Source organism: Rhagoletis zephyria, unplaced genomic scaffold (genome assembly GCF_001687245.7).
Source record: "Rhagoletis zephyria isolate East Lansing unplaced genomic scaffold, Rhagoletis_zephyria_1.1 Rzeph_scaffold_01009, whole genome shotgun sequence".
Taxonomy (NCBI): Eukaryota; Metazoa; Arthropoda; class Insecta; order Diptera; family Tephritidae; genus Rhagoletis; species Rhagoletis zephyria.
In genome coordinates, this window is record NW_016158093.1 from 63997 (window position 1) to 80636 (window position 16640).

At 46.8% G+C, this 16640-nt stretch overlaps 1 protein-coding gene across 1 annotated transcript in view; it reads right to left on the minus strand.

Annotated features, from left to right (window-relative positions):
- Nucleotides 1-16640, minus strand: part of LOC108362435 (E3 ubiquitin-protein ligase CHIP-like) — a 144964-nt gene that overhangs the window by 47529 nt on the left and 80795 nt on the right. The window contains exon 2 of the mRNA XM_017615403.1: nucleotides 6518-6716. Coding sequence (XP_017470892.1) covers nucleotides 6518-6716 — 199 coding nt within the window. The remainder of the gene's footprint in view (nucleotides 1-6517; nucleotides 6717-16640) is intronic.

Below are 16640 nucleotides of genomic sequence, written 5' to 3' on the forward strand. Positions count from 1 at the left end.
GCGTTGGAAAGACCAGGTGGAGAAGGACTTGGCTTCACTTGGCATTTTCAATTGGCGTCAGTTACCACAGAAGAGAAATGACTGGCGTGCTGTTTTGGACTCGGCCAAAATCGCTTAGGCGGTTACAGCGCCAAATAAGAAGAAGAAGAATGGATGAATATCTACGGGGCGTGATACCAACAAGTAGGCTCTCCCTAGCGCAGCATGCCTATACGAAAGGCAAATCCACGGAAACCGCCTTGCACTCGCTCGTCGGGTTGGTGGAAAAAAGTTTATTAGATAAAGAGTATACTCTGGTTTCCTTTGTAGATATAGAAGGTGCCTTCAACAATATTAACGCCAGCGCCATAACGGGTGCCTTAAAAGAGCTTGGAGTTGACCAGAATGTGGCGGTGCTGATCGAGTCTATACTTGTCAGCAGGACGATAACCGCCAAGCTTGGCAACACCACAATAAGCAGAAAGGTCTGTAGAGGCACTCCTCAGGGAAGGGTTCTCTCCCCTCTTCTCTGGTATTTGGCGGTGAACTCTCTGCTGGAGGCACTAGAGAGAGGGGGTTGCCATGTCACAGCATATGCTGACGACCTGGCAATTGCCGTCAAGGGCAAATACCCTAATGGAGATTCTGCTCGCTAACATGGCCACGCTTAGGAACTGGGCAGAGAGTAGGGGACTCGGAGTAAACCCCGAGAAAACCGAAGCAATTCTCTTCACAAGGAAACACAGGCTTCCCATAGTCTCCCCGCTAATCTTTATGGGTGTGGAGATATCCTTGAAGGAGAATGTTAAGTATCTAGGACTCATATTAGACAGGAAACTAACGTGGAAACCTAATATAGAGGAAAGAGTAAGGAAGGCCAACGTTGCATTATACACATGCAAAAAAGCGGCCGGAATCAAGTGGGGGTTAACACCTCGTATTACACATTGGCTATACACCTCGGTGGTCAGGCCAATACTATTATATGGAATACTTGTATGGTGGCCAGCAACTCAAAAGGCAAGTTACCTAAAACTATTGAGTAAGGTCCAAAGAACAGCGTTTCTATGCATTTGAGGTGCCTTAAGGACCACCCCAAATAAGGCGCTGGAGGTGATTACCAATTTTCCCGCAATAAACCTGGTGGGGAAAATACGCGGCCGCCGATTCAGCGCTCAAACTAAAAAGTATGGTGCTATGGAAGGATCGGCGGTTTGGTCACGCTTCCATACTTCACATTCTGGGTAGTTACAACCAAGAAGTTGACTACTCCGCTCCCAAGCCAATCTTCGATAGGCTCTTTAAGACGAGCATCCCGTCAAGAAGAGAATGGCAAACACCAAGACCATGGAGACGGGGGGAATTGAATTTTTACACAGATGGATCCAAGCTAGACAATAGGGTTGGCTACGGAGTTTTCTCTAAGGAACTAGGACTGGAACTATCCGTCCGAATTCCGGACCACTGCAGTGTATATCAGGCAGAAGTTTTAGCTATAAAGGAGGTGGCTGTGTACCTTACTACACATGCCGTAACGAAGACTACGATTAATATTTTCTCGGATAGCCAGGCGGCCATTAAATCAATGAACATGGTAAAGCTGAGGTCGCAGGTTGCGCAGGAATGCCTCGCAGCTCTAAACGATATTAGCACCATGTTCAAGGTCAGCCTCATATGGGTTCCGGGACACAGAGATATTGAAGGAAACTGCAGGGCTGATGAGCTAGCCAGGAAAGGTACGAATCTACCCCTATGTGAAAACAGGGGCACTATTGGGATACCCATGGCAACCTGCAAATTAGAACTTCGAAATAGCATGATCCAAGAGGCCAACAGGTCATGGCTAGAGGAGGGCACATGTAGAACAACCAGGCTGCTTTGGCCGCAAATAGAAAAGAAAAAGACGAAAGAGTTGCTGTGCCTCTCAAGAGAGGACATTGCGAAGGTCACGGCTTGTGTAACCGGTCATTGGCTATTTGGCAGGCACTCTTCAAGACTTGGAATTTTCTCCCATGAATATTGCAGAAGTTGCAGAGATGAGGAAGAGGAAGAAACCGTAGAGCACTTCTTCTGTAGTTGCCCAGCTTTGTCCAAGAGGAGAGCAAGCTTTTTAGGCAGGCCCTTCTTTAGCTATTACGGGATGGTCACGCGTAGGAATAAAACCGATTCTACGCTTTATAAGAGCCTCAAATTGGTTCTCTGAAGAATAGTCACCGAGGTTCCCGTGTTCTGCAGTGGTACCACAATGGACCTTCAAAAGGTCTAAGTGAGTTGGTAAATTGAACNAACCGATTCTACGCTTTATAAGAGCCTCAAATTGGTTCTCTGAAGAATAGTCACCGAGGTTCCCGTGTCCTGCAGTGGTACCACAATGGACCTTCAAAAGGTCTAAGTGAGTTGGTAAATATGAGCCGACTGCCACATCAACCTAACCTAACCTTCTACAAGCATTTGTAGATACATTTCGATTTGCACTTTAATATACAAATTTCGAATAGCCTTGATTTAGTTATTTACAAGCTAGAGCTCTTTTTAAAAATCGACTATCCGGATACTCGCTTAGTCCACTAGTCGATTAGCAACATTTTTGCCGGTTGATAGTCGAATAGAAATTACTCAATTAACCGCTCGCACTCGACTAACCGTTCATTCTTGTCTAACCGCTCAGTATCGAGTAGTCTGAAAATCGACTAACCGAAATTATTCGAATAGTGACAGTTTTTCACCATAAAACTATTTGTATTAGCGCGGTTGGGGTTTGTCAATAAGCATAAGTATACAAAAAAAAAAAAGTTTTACTCAAAGAAAACTGCTAGTCGATAAATCGAAAATCAGCGGATTTTCGACTAGGTGTTTGTGAGCGGTTAGTTGAAAAAGTCGAAAAGAAACGGTTAGTCGATTAAGTTAAGTCGACTATTTTTTGAAATAACTTTCGACTAATCGATTAACAAGTAGGTACTCGATATCGAACCAAAGGTACCGATATAGTAAAATATTATTATATATCGCTGTAAAAATATCGGGTACCCATTATTATCGGGATCAAAAAAATAAATCTGAATATTGGGCTCTGTAAAGCCAAAAATATAACCATATTGCTTTACATATCAATTCCAAACTGTAGATATAAGGGATGTTCCTGCGGTAAGTTATAGTACGACATAGATTTGCAATAAATTTAACCGCTAGGGTGTGCTTAAATCAAAATAAAATTATTATATTTGCGTTAAAAATTAATTTAGAAACAATATTAACAAAAATTTTCAATGGAGATTTTAGTAGCGTAATGTCCTGTAACGTGACGTCAGACACGTTAACTTTGTAATGCGTCTTTGCGATTCGATACGATACAATGGTTCTGGTACTCAACTCCAAATAATATCGTTTGATAACTATTGATTAAAAAGTATCGGTATCGAATGGAAAAAATATCGATATAATATCGTATCGAAATTCGTGTCCCTATTATAAATAAGGAAATTCTAAGAAACCGCAGCATCGAATTGTTTTATTCACGATTACTGCGCCTATATCTTCAGGCACAGTTTTACACTTGTTCTCGGTTCAGTCTGAACCTTTCCACAAATTCTGCGTCTCTCAGGAAGAAAGTATTCATTCTCTCTCGATACCGATACTCTGTAGAAACATTTTCATTTTTACTTTCGGAATCACTTCACCACATATCGACTCAGCGTTCGAGATAGGTAGAAAATTGTTTACAATTGTAGAAAATCCGTAACACAACTGTACAAGTGTGTTCGTTATGTTACGGAAATAGACTACAATTGTACAAAAAGTTCAGTAATTACAAGTACGGCACTTGTAACTACAAGTTGCTTTGTGTTACAAAATATCTACACTTGTTTAATTTATTTGAAAACTTGTAGGACTTGTAGCGCTTGTGTTATAGGTCCGAGGGCGTACTCCGGTAAGAACAACAATGGCGACCTAGTTACCGGTGTTCAGAACGTACTTAAATTATGGAGGGAACACTTTTCCACCCTACTGAATGGTAGCAGCACGGAAAGTTGTGGAGAAGAAGAACCAGTCGATGATGACGGAGTCGATGTTCCTCCGCCTGACTATGACGAGGTACGGATAGCAATAACGCGGCTGATAAACAACAAAGCTGCTGGAGCTGACAGCCTGCCAGCTGAGCAATGCAAATACGGTGGCGAGGAGTTGATAAGGTGCATGCATCAACTCTTATGCAGAATATGTCCGACGACTGGAATTTAAGTGTGCTCTGCTTAATCTACAAGAAAGGTGACCCCGCCATTCGCACCAACTACCGCGAGATCAGCCTTCTAAGCATAGGTTACAAGGTCGTATCGAGCGTATTGTGTGAAAGACTGAAGCCCACCGTCAATGAACTGTTTGCGCCTTATCGGTGTGGCTTTAGGCCTGGAAAATCCAACATAGACCAGGTATTCACAATACGCCAAATCTTGGAAAAGACCCACGAGAAAAGGATCGACACACGCCATCTATTTGCCGATTTCAAAGCCGCTTTCGACAGCACGAAGAGAAGGTGTCTTTACGCCGCTATGTCTGAATTTGGTATCCCCGCCAAACTGATACGGATGTGTGTGTGCGTTGAGCAATACCACCAGCTCCGCAGGATTGGGAAAGACCTCTCCGACATGTTCACCTCCAAACGGGGTTTCAGACAGGGCGACTCCCTTTCATGTGACTTCTTTAATCTGATGTTGGAGAAGATAAGAAGAGCTGCAGAACTGAACCGCTCAGTAACAATTTACTACAAGAGCGTGCAATTGCTGGCTTATGCCATGACATCGAAATCATCGGTAACAAAACAGCAAGTCTGTTCTGCCTTTTCCAAGTTGGATAAGGAAGCAAAACGAAGGGGTTTGGTGGTAAATGAGGACAAGACGAAGTATCTCCTGTCATCAAACAAACAATCAGCACATTCTCTCCTTGGCACCCACGTCACTGTTGACAGTTATAATTTAGAGATAGTATAGAATTTCGTTTACTTGGGAACCAGCAATAGCACCGATAATAATGTCAGCAAGGAAATCCTACGCAGAATCTGCTACTTGGGACTGAGCAGGCAATTCAGGAGTAAAGTCCTCTCTCGACGTACGAAAACCACATTCTATAAGTCACTGTCATGTCCGTGCTGGTATATGGCGCAGAAGCATGGACAATGACAACATCCGATGAGGCGGCTCTTTCGAGAGAAAGATTTTGCGGAAGATTTACGGGCCTTTACGCGTTGGCGACGTCGAGTATTGCAGACGATGGAACGACGAGCTGTATGAGATTTACAACGACATGGACATAGTGCAGCGAATCAAAATACAGCGGCTGCACTGGCTTGGCCATGTCGTTCGAATGGACACCGACGCTCCAGCTCTAAAAGTAGTCAACTCGGAACCCGCTGGTGGTAACAGAGGAAGAGGGTGGCCCCCACTGAGATTGAAATACCAGGTGGATAAGGACTTGGCTTCACTTGGCTTCACTTGGCATTTTCAACTGGCGTCAGTTGTCACATAAAAGAAACAACTGGTGTGCTTTGTTAAACTCGGCCAAAATCGCTTAGGCTGTTACAGCGCCAAATAAGAAGAAGAAAAGCATAGCTAAATTTAAATAATTTATATTGAAGTTTTAATTTCATCCAACTGTAAGTATGAACTCATTAGCAATTTACATATGTATAAAAGAAAAAATAAAGAAACAAGTTACAAATTAATCTCGTGAGTTTCTTAAACACCCCAATGAGAACACTGTTCATAAACAGAAAACGTTAAACTTGAGTTTAGGGCTCAACGTGAGCATACTACTAAAATGAAGTTTATACCCTTGACTACAAATGTGTGTAAAAATTTGTTGGATTGGGTCACCCGAAATAATTGGGTAAATAACTTTCTCGCATCTTCACCGCAAAGCGCCTAACCCTCTCCCTACGAAATCCTCGCGGCTCGATGCCTATTGATGTCGGCTCAACACCACCTACATGCCGAGGCCCATATGGTCCCATGAAGGAGCATTACACAATGCTCTGCAAGCAGTTCGTAGTAGGGTGCCATAGTCGCGGGCACCAGAACAGACAACCGCTTGCAGAAGAACCCTCGCCAAGGCACGTCATCTCAGCACCCAACTGCATACCTAAGCCTTAAACGCATTTCACAGGGAGTCGGACTCGAGTTACATAGACTCCCGACCTGTGAATGCCGTTTTGGGCACACTACCACCCGAGGTGGACGTGACAGAACTTTGCCTCGCACCACAATAGAAAGAGTCTGAGAAAGTGAGCGCAGATCTGCGTAACGAGTACCCGTCATGCATATAGTCGCCACATCTCTTCGCAACTCCCAAAACCCAATCCACCCAACGTCCCTGTCTCTATGGACAGACCCCAAGGTAGTTGCCCATTTCCTGGGCTTTCTAGTTGAGTCTGACGACAATTTTTATAGATGAGCCGACCCGAGCGGGGTTCAGTAGCTGCTACAACAACTATTGGGCAAAGAATAACCGTACCAAAAATTACTTACATATGTACATACATACATACCTCTTTGTAAATGTTTTATTGCTTCGTCGTATAATTCCATTCCGATTAAGCACTGGCCCAAGAAGAAGTGGGCCTTAAGTAAATTTGAATCAATATCTAAAGCTCGACGACAATCCTGGCATGCCAATTGCCACCGTTTAAGCTTCAAGTAGCACAGTGCTCGGTTCGTGAAAAATGTTGCGTTATTAGGATTTTTTATCTAAAAATAAGTTGATAAACATTCTCTCAATAAAATTTAAGGAACATGTGCAGTATAGTGGCAGATGAAATTAAAAACATTAAGAAGGGGGCGTAGCCCGCCCCTTTGAACTGATTCTAACATTCCCACGACAGCCGGTTCTACGTACCGGAATGACTCGGGTTTTACCCGACCAAGGGCTGTTGTTTCGGCGATCTAACCCCGTTTAGGTCGGCGAAGTATCTCAGAAGTTGCTCGTCCATAGGGCTACATTCGCTACGTATTCTTCTACTCAGGGCTGGCATCGAGTCAAACCCAGGGCCAAAAATCTACACCTGCTGTGTATGCCAGAGACGACTACACCACAACTCCACCTCAGTCAAGTGTAATGCCTGCGAGGGGTGGAGTCACCTTAGACTCTGCTCAGGACTACGGACTCATCGGCAGTGGACCACGTCGTACGTGGCCCCCTGCTGCTCAAACAGAGCAGTCTCCACGGCTAACCTCAGTCCACCTGAGCAGCCTCACACAGTCACTACAGCACAACAACATAATAACACCACAGACCATACCACAGCCACGACAGACCACAGAACACACATAACCGCACCACTACCCACACGTCTCCGCCAACAACTCCTGGTTCCTCCTACAATCTGCACGGTATGTCAGACCAGGATATTCCGTAATGTGACATCAGTCAAGTGCAACACCTGCCTTGGCTGATGCCACTTTAGGGCATGCTCAGGTCTGCGTACCACGCGAGACTGGACGAGGAACTTCGAGGGCCCGTGTTGCGCTGCTCGGTCGCAGACCCCAACTGCGACGCCTCCCGCCACCACCACAGGGCGGCAACCATCACAGCAGCGCACACAGCCAATGGCGTCAAGGCCACACACATCCCTTACACCCCACATCACGACACGTCTCCCGAACCACATGAAGCTCCTTCAATTTAACTGCAACGGGAGAGCAAGATTGAGGAGATAACCGCCTTCATGTGTCGGCATGGTATACTGATAGCTGCGGTCCAAGAGACGAAGTTGCACAGCAATTCAACTTTGTTGAATTGTGCCGGGTACAACGTGCACCGTCGAGATCGCGAGCGAGATAATGGTGGTGGCATAGCATTCATTGAGCTCGAAATATTTAACATATACATATCCCCTGTCACCTGCTGTCGTAGGGGAACAGACTTGGCTGAGCAGATAGACGATTCGACATTCTGCACAATGAACGACGACGCACCCACCAGGATTATGGGTAACTGCAGCAGCTCGCCAGACATCACCATAGTCAGCGCTGGTCTGATAAACAGCATAACATGGCTACCCATGCTGACTTTAGCATCAGACCACCTACCCAAAGTCATCTCGATAGATAAACCAACCCACTTTGCCACCGCTAAACACCGGACCTATAGCAACTTCTCCAAAGCTGATTGGAAAGGTTACGCGAAGTTTACTGAAAACACCTTCACTGCGCTTCCCACACCAACCGACGTCCATATCGGTGAACGTAAGTTCCGCAGGGCTGCCACTGCTGCTGCAGCTCGCTTCATACCGGCAGGATGTATAACGGACCCACGTCCAAACTTCCCTGCCGAAGCGGCTGTTCTAGCCGATGAGCGCGATAGCCTTCGTCAGGCCGATCCCGCAGATCCCCGTATTAGGGATCTCAACGCGGAGATTCGGCAACTAGTAAACGTACATAAGCGGAAGAAGTGGGAAGAGCATCTGAAGACCTGCAACTTCACCTCTGGTGTGAGTAAGCTTTGGTCAACCGTGAGGTCACTGTCCAAGCCGACGAAGCATGACGACAGGGTCGAAATTTCTTTCGGCGACCATGCTTCGTCGGACCCGGAGCGATGCGCGAGCTGTTTTAGCCGGCAGTTCATACCGCATCCTCCGGTGGACAAAGCCAAGCGTCGAGTGACCAGAAGGCTGCACAAACTGCCAACAACTTGTGTCCCCCTGCTTTCACTTGCGGTGAAGTTCAGGTGGCCATCGGGAAGGCGAAAGCCTCCAAAGCCATGGGTCCCGACGGAATATGCATGCTGATGTTGAAAAATTTGGGTCCTGCGAGGGTAGCGTACCTAACGGAGGTCCTCAGTTTGTCCATGGCCACTCTCATCATCCCAGACATCTGGAAGGTGGGGAGAGTGGCCCCACTGCTCAAACCGCGGAAACCTGCCACCATAGGAGATTCTTATCGTCCGATAACACTCCTTTCCCCGGTAGCGAAGACACTCGAGGCCTTGCTACTCCCGTATTTCACAAACCACTTGACCCCAGCGAAGCATCAGCATGGTTTCCGTAAACACTCAGATAACTCGTGGCCTTAACCAAAACCGTTCCTGTGAGAGAACGTTTCTAGTAGCTTTGGACTTGTCAAAGGCGTTTGACACCGTCTGCCATTCCACGCTACTAGCAGATATAGGGGTCGGCAAATTATCTGAGTGGTCGACACTCGTCGGTAATGTTTAGAGACAAATCGGATAAACTTAGAAAAATAAAACAGGGGGTTGCACAGGGTGGTGTCCTTTCCCCGCTACTGTTTAACTTTTACACTCAAAGCTCCCTCAACCACCAGAAGGAGTCTCGATTGTCTCTTACGCCGACGATTGCACGATCATGGCGACTGGGAATGGAATTGATGACCTGTGTTCTAAAGTAAACGGGTATCTCTCCGAACTTTCTCGCTTCTTCGCTGCAAAGTGTCTAGCCCTCTCCCCTACGAAATCCTCTGCGACCCTGTTCACAACCCGGACGAAGGAGGTCAGGCTACCGCTGGGGATTCACGTCGATGACACACCAATTCCGACGGTGAATAACCCCAAAATACTCGGAGTAACATTCGACAGCCTGCTCTCCTTCTCTGCGCACGCAATCGCTATTGTCAATAAAGTACAGAGCCGCAACAAGGTCCTCAAGTCGCTAGCCGGCTGTACTTGGGGCAAAGACAAAGAAACGTTGCTGGCAACATACAAGGCAAGAGGCCGGCCGGTTTTAAACTACGCAGCGCCAGTGTGGTCGCCGGAGACTAGTAGGACGCAGTGGACGAAGCTACAGACTGTACAGAACACTGCACTCAGGACAGCGACAGGATGCCTCCTCATGTCGGCCGAACATCACCTCTACAACCAGGCACAAATGCTCCCCATAAAGGAGCACAACATAATGCTCTGCAAGCAGTTCCTGATCGGGAGCCACAGAAGTGGCCACCCAAGCAGACAGCTGCTTGCAGAGGAGCCCTCGCCTAGGCACGTCAGGAGGCATCTATATGAACTGACGGACGAAGTCCAGAGGTTCATTAAGCAACCTCTGGACCCGACAGCCTACAGACAGGCCCTGAACGGCATTCACAGGGACTCAGTCTCGAGTTATGTAGACTCTAGACCTGTGAATGCCGTTCTAGGCANGTCAGTCTCGAGTTATGTAGACTCTAGACCTGTGAATTCCGTTCTAGGCCTACCGCCACCGGACATAGACGAGACGGAGCTTCATCTGCCTCGGGAGACACGAACGACAATAGCCCAACTCCGCTCTGGCTACTGCAGCAGGTTGAATTCCTACCTGAGTAGACTGAATGTGGATGCGCCCAATGAGTGTCCGACATGCGGAGGGACCCCACATGACTCGAAACATCTCTTCGCATGCCCGGAAAACCCGACAACCCTAACGGCTTTGTCCTTGTGGACCGGCCCGATAGAAGCTGCACGCTTCCTAGGGCTGCCGTTAGTGGAACTTGACGACAACGACTGAGATATCAACCGATCTGGGCGGGGTTGTTGTAGCCGCTACAACAGCAACAACTGGTTCTAATGGTGTAGATATTTTTTTTTTTTTTGGCAAATTACTACGGGCCCTGCCAAAGGCGTCTAAAAGTGGAATTTTCAATATTTTCGAAAGCTTACGTTTCCAAAACTCTTGAACCGATTTTAAAAATGTGGACGTCGTCGGAAAGCTAATTACACATTTAAATATGTTAACATAATATATATAGGTTTTGATAAGAACTAAAAAAGCGAAAACATGGTAATTTTTTAAATAAAAATATATGTAAAACTACGTTTAATATAGGGCATAAAAGTACCTTTCATTTGATATACGCGCTTGGGGATTATGACCATTACTACGGAGAATTCTCCTTTCTGCGTTGCCGGAGAGAGGAGCAGGCGGACGACCTTCGGCCGCGCTTAGAGGTTATAGCCCTTGATACGCAGAATTATCTTTTCTATGTTGCCTAAGAAGAGGGGCGGAACTTATTTTTGTGTTGCCGGAGAAGAAGGGCGTAATTTCTCTCTGCGTAGGCAGCCTTTGGCCGCGCTTAGGGGGTATAACCCTTACTACACAGAATACATATACTCCCGTAGTAAAAATGAATGCACCCACTTGCATAATTTTAAGACCGCCACGTATTAATAAGTTTTGACTATTTATTTTCATATTATTTAATTTCTATTATTCTATTATTATTTAATTATCTATACTAATATATGAAATTGATTGTATTGAAATTGTTTGTCACGACTAATTTATCAAAGTACTAAGCCGATTTTAATATTTTTTTTTTTTAAACAAAGCATTTGTAAAAAGAAACCGAGCGGCATACTTATTTGTTTTATTCTTGTAAAACAGCACCCTTTTTTTGGTTGTAAAGTTACCAACAAATACGAATACGTAAGCCTATTTGGTTACCAAATACAGCGCATAGCTACGCGAAAATTCTATATATCAGTGCCGATCAAACACGAGCTCACAAAGCCAAAAGAGATGTGCATGAGCGACGTGACAGCGCTGTACCACATACAAACACACATAAACGTATTTTAGCTAAACGACGATCACTGATTGAACTTGCTAAATACATATGTACATGTATGTAGTACATAAGTATGTACACATTTATAAACGAACAAAACATCGCTTCCCACTCATGTGCAGTATGTGGGTGACACAAAAATTAAGCATACATATGTATGTATGTTTGTAAATATGAACATACATACATAGGTACTTATGTATTTACTTGGATAATTTCCAAACAAAGCGTACATGGCAAGTATTACTTATATATAGAGATGGGCATGGGCCCCTGCCAAAAGCCCGCCGGTACGGGTTGTTGTTGTTGTTGTAGCGGCTACTACAACCCCGCCCAGATCGGCTGATATCTCAGTCATTGTCGTCGAGTTCCACTAACGGCAGCCCCAAGAAGCGTGCAGCCTCTATGGGGTCAGTCCATAGGGACGACGCCGTTAGGGTTGTGGGGTTCTCCGGGCATGCGAAGAGATGTTTCGAGTCGTGTGGGGTCTCTCCGCATGCCGGACATTCGTTCGGCACATCCGCATTTAACCTAGACAGGTAGGAATTTAGCCTGCTGCAGTAGCCAGAGCGAAGTTGGGCTACTGTCGTTCTGGTCTCCCGAGGCAGATGGAGCTCCGTCATGTCGATGTCCGGTGTTTGTGAGCCTAGAACGGCATTCACAGGTCTTGAGTCTACATAACTCGAGACTGCGTCCCTGTGAATGCTGTTCAGGGCCTGTCTATGAGCTGACGGGTTCAGAGGTTGCTTAATGAACCTCTCCCTAGTTGGGAGCCTTTTTTGCCTCATCGTGGAGGTGGTGTTCTGGTGTCATCAGGAGGCATCCTGTCGCTGTCCTGAGTGCTGTATTTTGTACCGTCTGTAGCTTCGTCCACTGCGTCGTACTAGTCCCCGGCGACCACACTGATGCTGCGTAGTTTACAACCGGCCAGCCTATAGCCTTGTATGTTGCCAGCAACGTTTCTTTGTCTTTGCCCCAAGTACTGCCGGCTAGCGACTTGAGGACCTTGTTGCGGCTATGTACTTTATTGACAATAGCGGTTGTGTGCGCAGAGAAGGACAGCAGGCTGTCGAATGTTACTCCGAGTATTTTAGGATTATTAACCGTCGGAATTGGTGTGTCATCGACGTGAATTCCTAGCGGTAGCCTGACCTCCTTCGTCCAGGTTATGAACAGGGTCGCAGAGGATATCGTAGGGGAGAGGGCTAGACACTTTGCAGTGAAGAAGCGAGAAAGGTCAGAGAGATATCCATTTACTTTCGAACACAAGTCATCAATTCCATTCCCAGTCGCCATGATCGAGCAATCGTCGGCGTAAGAAACAATCGAGACTCCCTCTGGTGGTTGAGGGAGCTTTGAAATGTAAAAGTTAAACAGTAGTGGGGAAAGGACACCACCCTGTGGAACCCCCTGTTTTATTTTTATAAGTTTGCTCGATTTGTCTCTAAACATTACCGACGAGTGTCGACCACTCAGATAATTTGCCGACCACCGTTTGAGCCTCTGTGGGAGAGAGGAAGCCTCTATATCTTCTAGTAGCGTGGAATGGCTGACAAGTGTCAAAAGCCTTTGACAGGTCCAACGCTACTAGAATCGTTCTCTCACAGGGACGTTTACAGTTAGGCCACGAGTTATCTGAGGTTTATGGCGTTAAGTGCTGTTGTGTCTGGATTTACGGAACCATGTGATGCTTCGCTGGGGTCAAGTGGTTGGTGAAGTACGGGAGTAGCAAGGCCTCGAGTGTCGTTCGCTACCGGGGAAAGGAGGTTATCGGACGATAAGAATCTTTATGTTGGCGGGTTTCCCCGGTTTGAGCAGTGGGACCACTCTCCCCACCTTCCAGATGTCTGGGATGATGAGAGTGGCCATGGACAATTGAGGACCTCCGTTAGGTACGCTACCCCCGCAGGACACAAATTTTTCAGCATCAGCATGCATATTCCGTCGGGACCCATAGCTTTGGAGGCTTTCGCCTTCCCGATGGCCACCTGAACTTCACCGCAAGTAAAAGCAAGGGGGGCACAAGTTGTTGGCAGTTTGTGCAGCTTCTGGTCACTCGACGCTTGGCTTTGTCCACGGAGGATGCAGTATGAACTGCCGGCTAAACATAGCTCGCGCATCGCTCCGGTCCGACGAAGCATGGTCGCCGAAAGAAATTTCGACTCTGATCGTCGTGCTTCGTCGGATTGGACAGTGACCTCACGGTTGACCAAAGCTTACTCACACCAGAGGGAAGTTACAGGTCTTCAGATGCTCCTCCCACTTCTTCCGCTTATGTACGTTTACTAGTTGCCGAATCTCCGCGTTGAGATCCCTAATACGGGGATCTGCGGGATCGGCCTGCAAGAAGGCTGTCGCGCTCATCGGCTAAACAGCCGCTTCGGCAGGGAAGTTTGGACGTGGGTCCGTTATACATCCTGCCGGTATGAAGCGAGCTGCAGCAGCAGTGACAGCCCTGCGGAACTTACGTTCACCGAGATGGACGTCGGTTGGTGTGGGAAGCGCAGTGAAGGTGTTTTCAGTAAACTCCGCGTAACCTTTCCAATCAGCTTTAGAGAAGTTGATATAGGTCCGGCGTTTAGCGGAGGCAAAGTCGGTTGGTTTATCTATCGAGATGACTTTGGGTAGATGGTCTGATGCTAAAGTCAGCATGGGTAGCCATGTTATGCTGTTTATCAGACCAGCGCTGACTATGGTGATGTCTGGCGAGCTGCTGCAGTTACCCATAATCCTGGTGGGTGCGTCGTCGTTCATTGTGCAGAATATCGAATCGTGTATCTGCTCAGCCAATTCTGTTCCCCTACAATCGTTTGACAGGCTTGAATGCCAAAGATCGTGATGCGCATTAAAGTCACCTACTACCATACGGTTTTCACCTCTGTGGAGCGCACTTATATCAGGGTGATATCCGGGCAGCAGGTGACAGGGGATATGTATATGTTAAATATTTCGAGCTCGACATCGCCTGACCGGATAGCAATGCCCTGACATTCTAGGGTGGTATCCCTGCGGTCGATGTCTGCTTCGATAAGACGATACTGCACGGTGTGGTGCGTGATGAACGTTAAGCCACCACCATTATATCTCTCGCGATCTCGACGGTGCACGTTGTACCCGGCACAATTCAACAATGTTGAATTGCTGTGCAACTTCGTCTCTTGGACCGCAGCTATCAATATACCATGCCGACACATATAGACGGTTATGTCCTCAATCTTGTAGCCCGTTACAGTTAAATTGAAGGAGCTTCATGTGGTTCGGGAGACGTGTTGTGATGTGGGGTGTAAGGGATGTGTGTGTTCTTACTGTCGGCGGCTGTGTGCGCTGCTGTGATGGTTGCCGCCCTGTCGTGGTGGCGGGAGGCGTCGCAGTTGGGGTCTGCGACCGAGCAGCGCAACACGGGCCCTCGAAGTTCCTCGTCCAGTCTCGCGTGGTACGCAGACCTGAGCATGCCCTAAAGTGGCACCAGCCAAGGCAGGTGTTGCACTTGACTGATGTCACATTACGGAATATCCTGGTCTGACATACCATGCAGATTGTAGGAGGAACCAGGAGTTGTTGGCGGCGGCGTATGGGTGGTGGTGCGGCTGTGTGTGTTCCATGGTCTGTCGTGGCTGTGGTATGGTCTGTGGTGTTATTATGGCGTTGTGCTGTGGTCACTGTGTGAGGCTGCTCTGGTGGACTGAGGTTTGCCGTGGAGGCTGCTCTATTTGAGCAGCAGGGGGCCACATACGACGTGGTCCACTGCCGATGTGTCCGTAGTCCTGAGCAGACTCTGAGGTGACACCACCCCTCGCAAGCATTGCACTTGACAGAGGTGGAGTTGTGGTGTAGTCGTCTCTGGCATACACAGCAAGTGTAGGTTTCTGGCCCTGGGTTTGACTCGATGCCAGCCCTGAGTAGGAGAAAACGTAGCGAATGTAGCCCTATGGACGAACAACTTCTGAGATACTTCGCCGACCTAAACGGGGTTAGATAGCCGAAACAACAGTCCTTGGTCGGGTAAAACCCCGAGTCATTCCGGTACGTAGAACCGGCTGTCGTGGGAATGCGCCGGTACGGGTCGGAATATTTGCTGTCAGCACGAACTCGTGCGTGCATGGGCGTTCAGTAAAATTTCATAAAAGCACGAAAAAAGCCCGTTGCTAATACTACAAGTTTAGGTCAGCTTTTGTTTTTACAAAAAAAAAAAAAATAAAAAATAGTACATATTAAAACTCTTTTGATAAAAGAAAAGCCAAAAAAGAAATATTTGGGAACCGATATAATATATTAGCTACTTAGCAGTTTTGTTTACATATCTGTACATAAGCTTTTGTTTTTACAAAAAAAAATAGTATATATTAAAACTCTTTTGATAAAAGAAAAGCAAAAAATAGAAATATTAGGGAACCGATAGAAAATATTAGCTACTTAGCAGTTTTGTTTACATATCTGTACATAAAATACCTTCCACTTTTTCAGCTTCCCAGAAAATATATTGTACAAATCTTTGATGTAAAAAATTGATTCGCTTAAGTAAATATACATACATAAACACAAAATTAAAAATATGTATGGCTCGGGCCGGGCCCCACTAAAATTCTTAACGTGCGGGCTAGTACGTGTTTTTGAAAGTTGATTTTGCACTCGTGCCGGGCCGGGCTTGAAAATTTAGGCCCGTGCCCATATCTACTTATATATTGTTTTAAGATTGGACGTTGTTGTTGTAGCGGCTACAACAACCCTGCCCAGATCAGTTAATATTTTAGTCGTTGTCGTCAAGTTCCACTAACGGCAGCCCTAAGAAGCGTGCAGCCTCAATAGGGACGGTCCACAGGGACAAATGCGTTAGGGTTGTCGGGTTTTGTGGGCATGCGAAGAGAAGTTTCGAGTCGTGAGGGGTCTCTCCGCCTGCCGGACACTCATTTGGCACATCTGCGTTTAGTCTGGTCAGGTATGAGTTTAACCTGCTGCAGTAGCCAGAGCGAAGTTGGGCTATTGTGGTTCTTGTCTCCCGAGGCAGATGAAGCTCCGTCTCGTCAATGTGCGGTGGTTGTGTGACTAGAACGGCATTCACAGGTCTGGAGTCTAATAACTCGAGACTGACACCCTGTGAATGCAGTTCAGGGCCTGTCGATA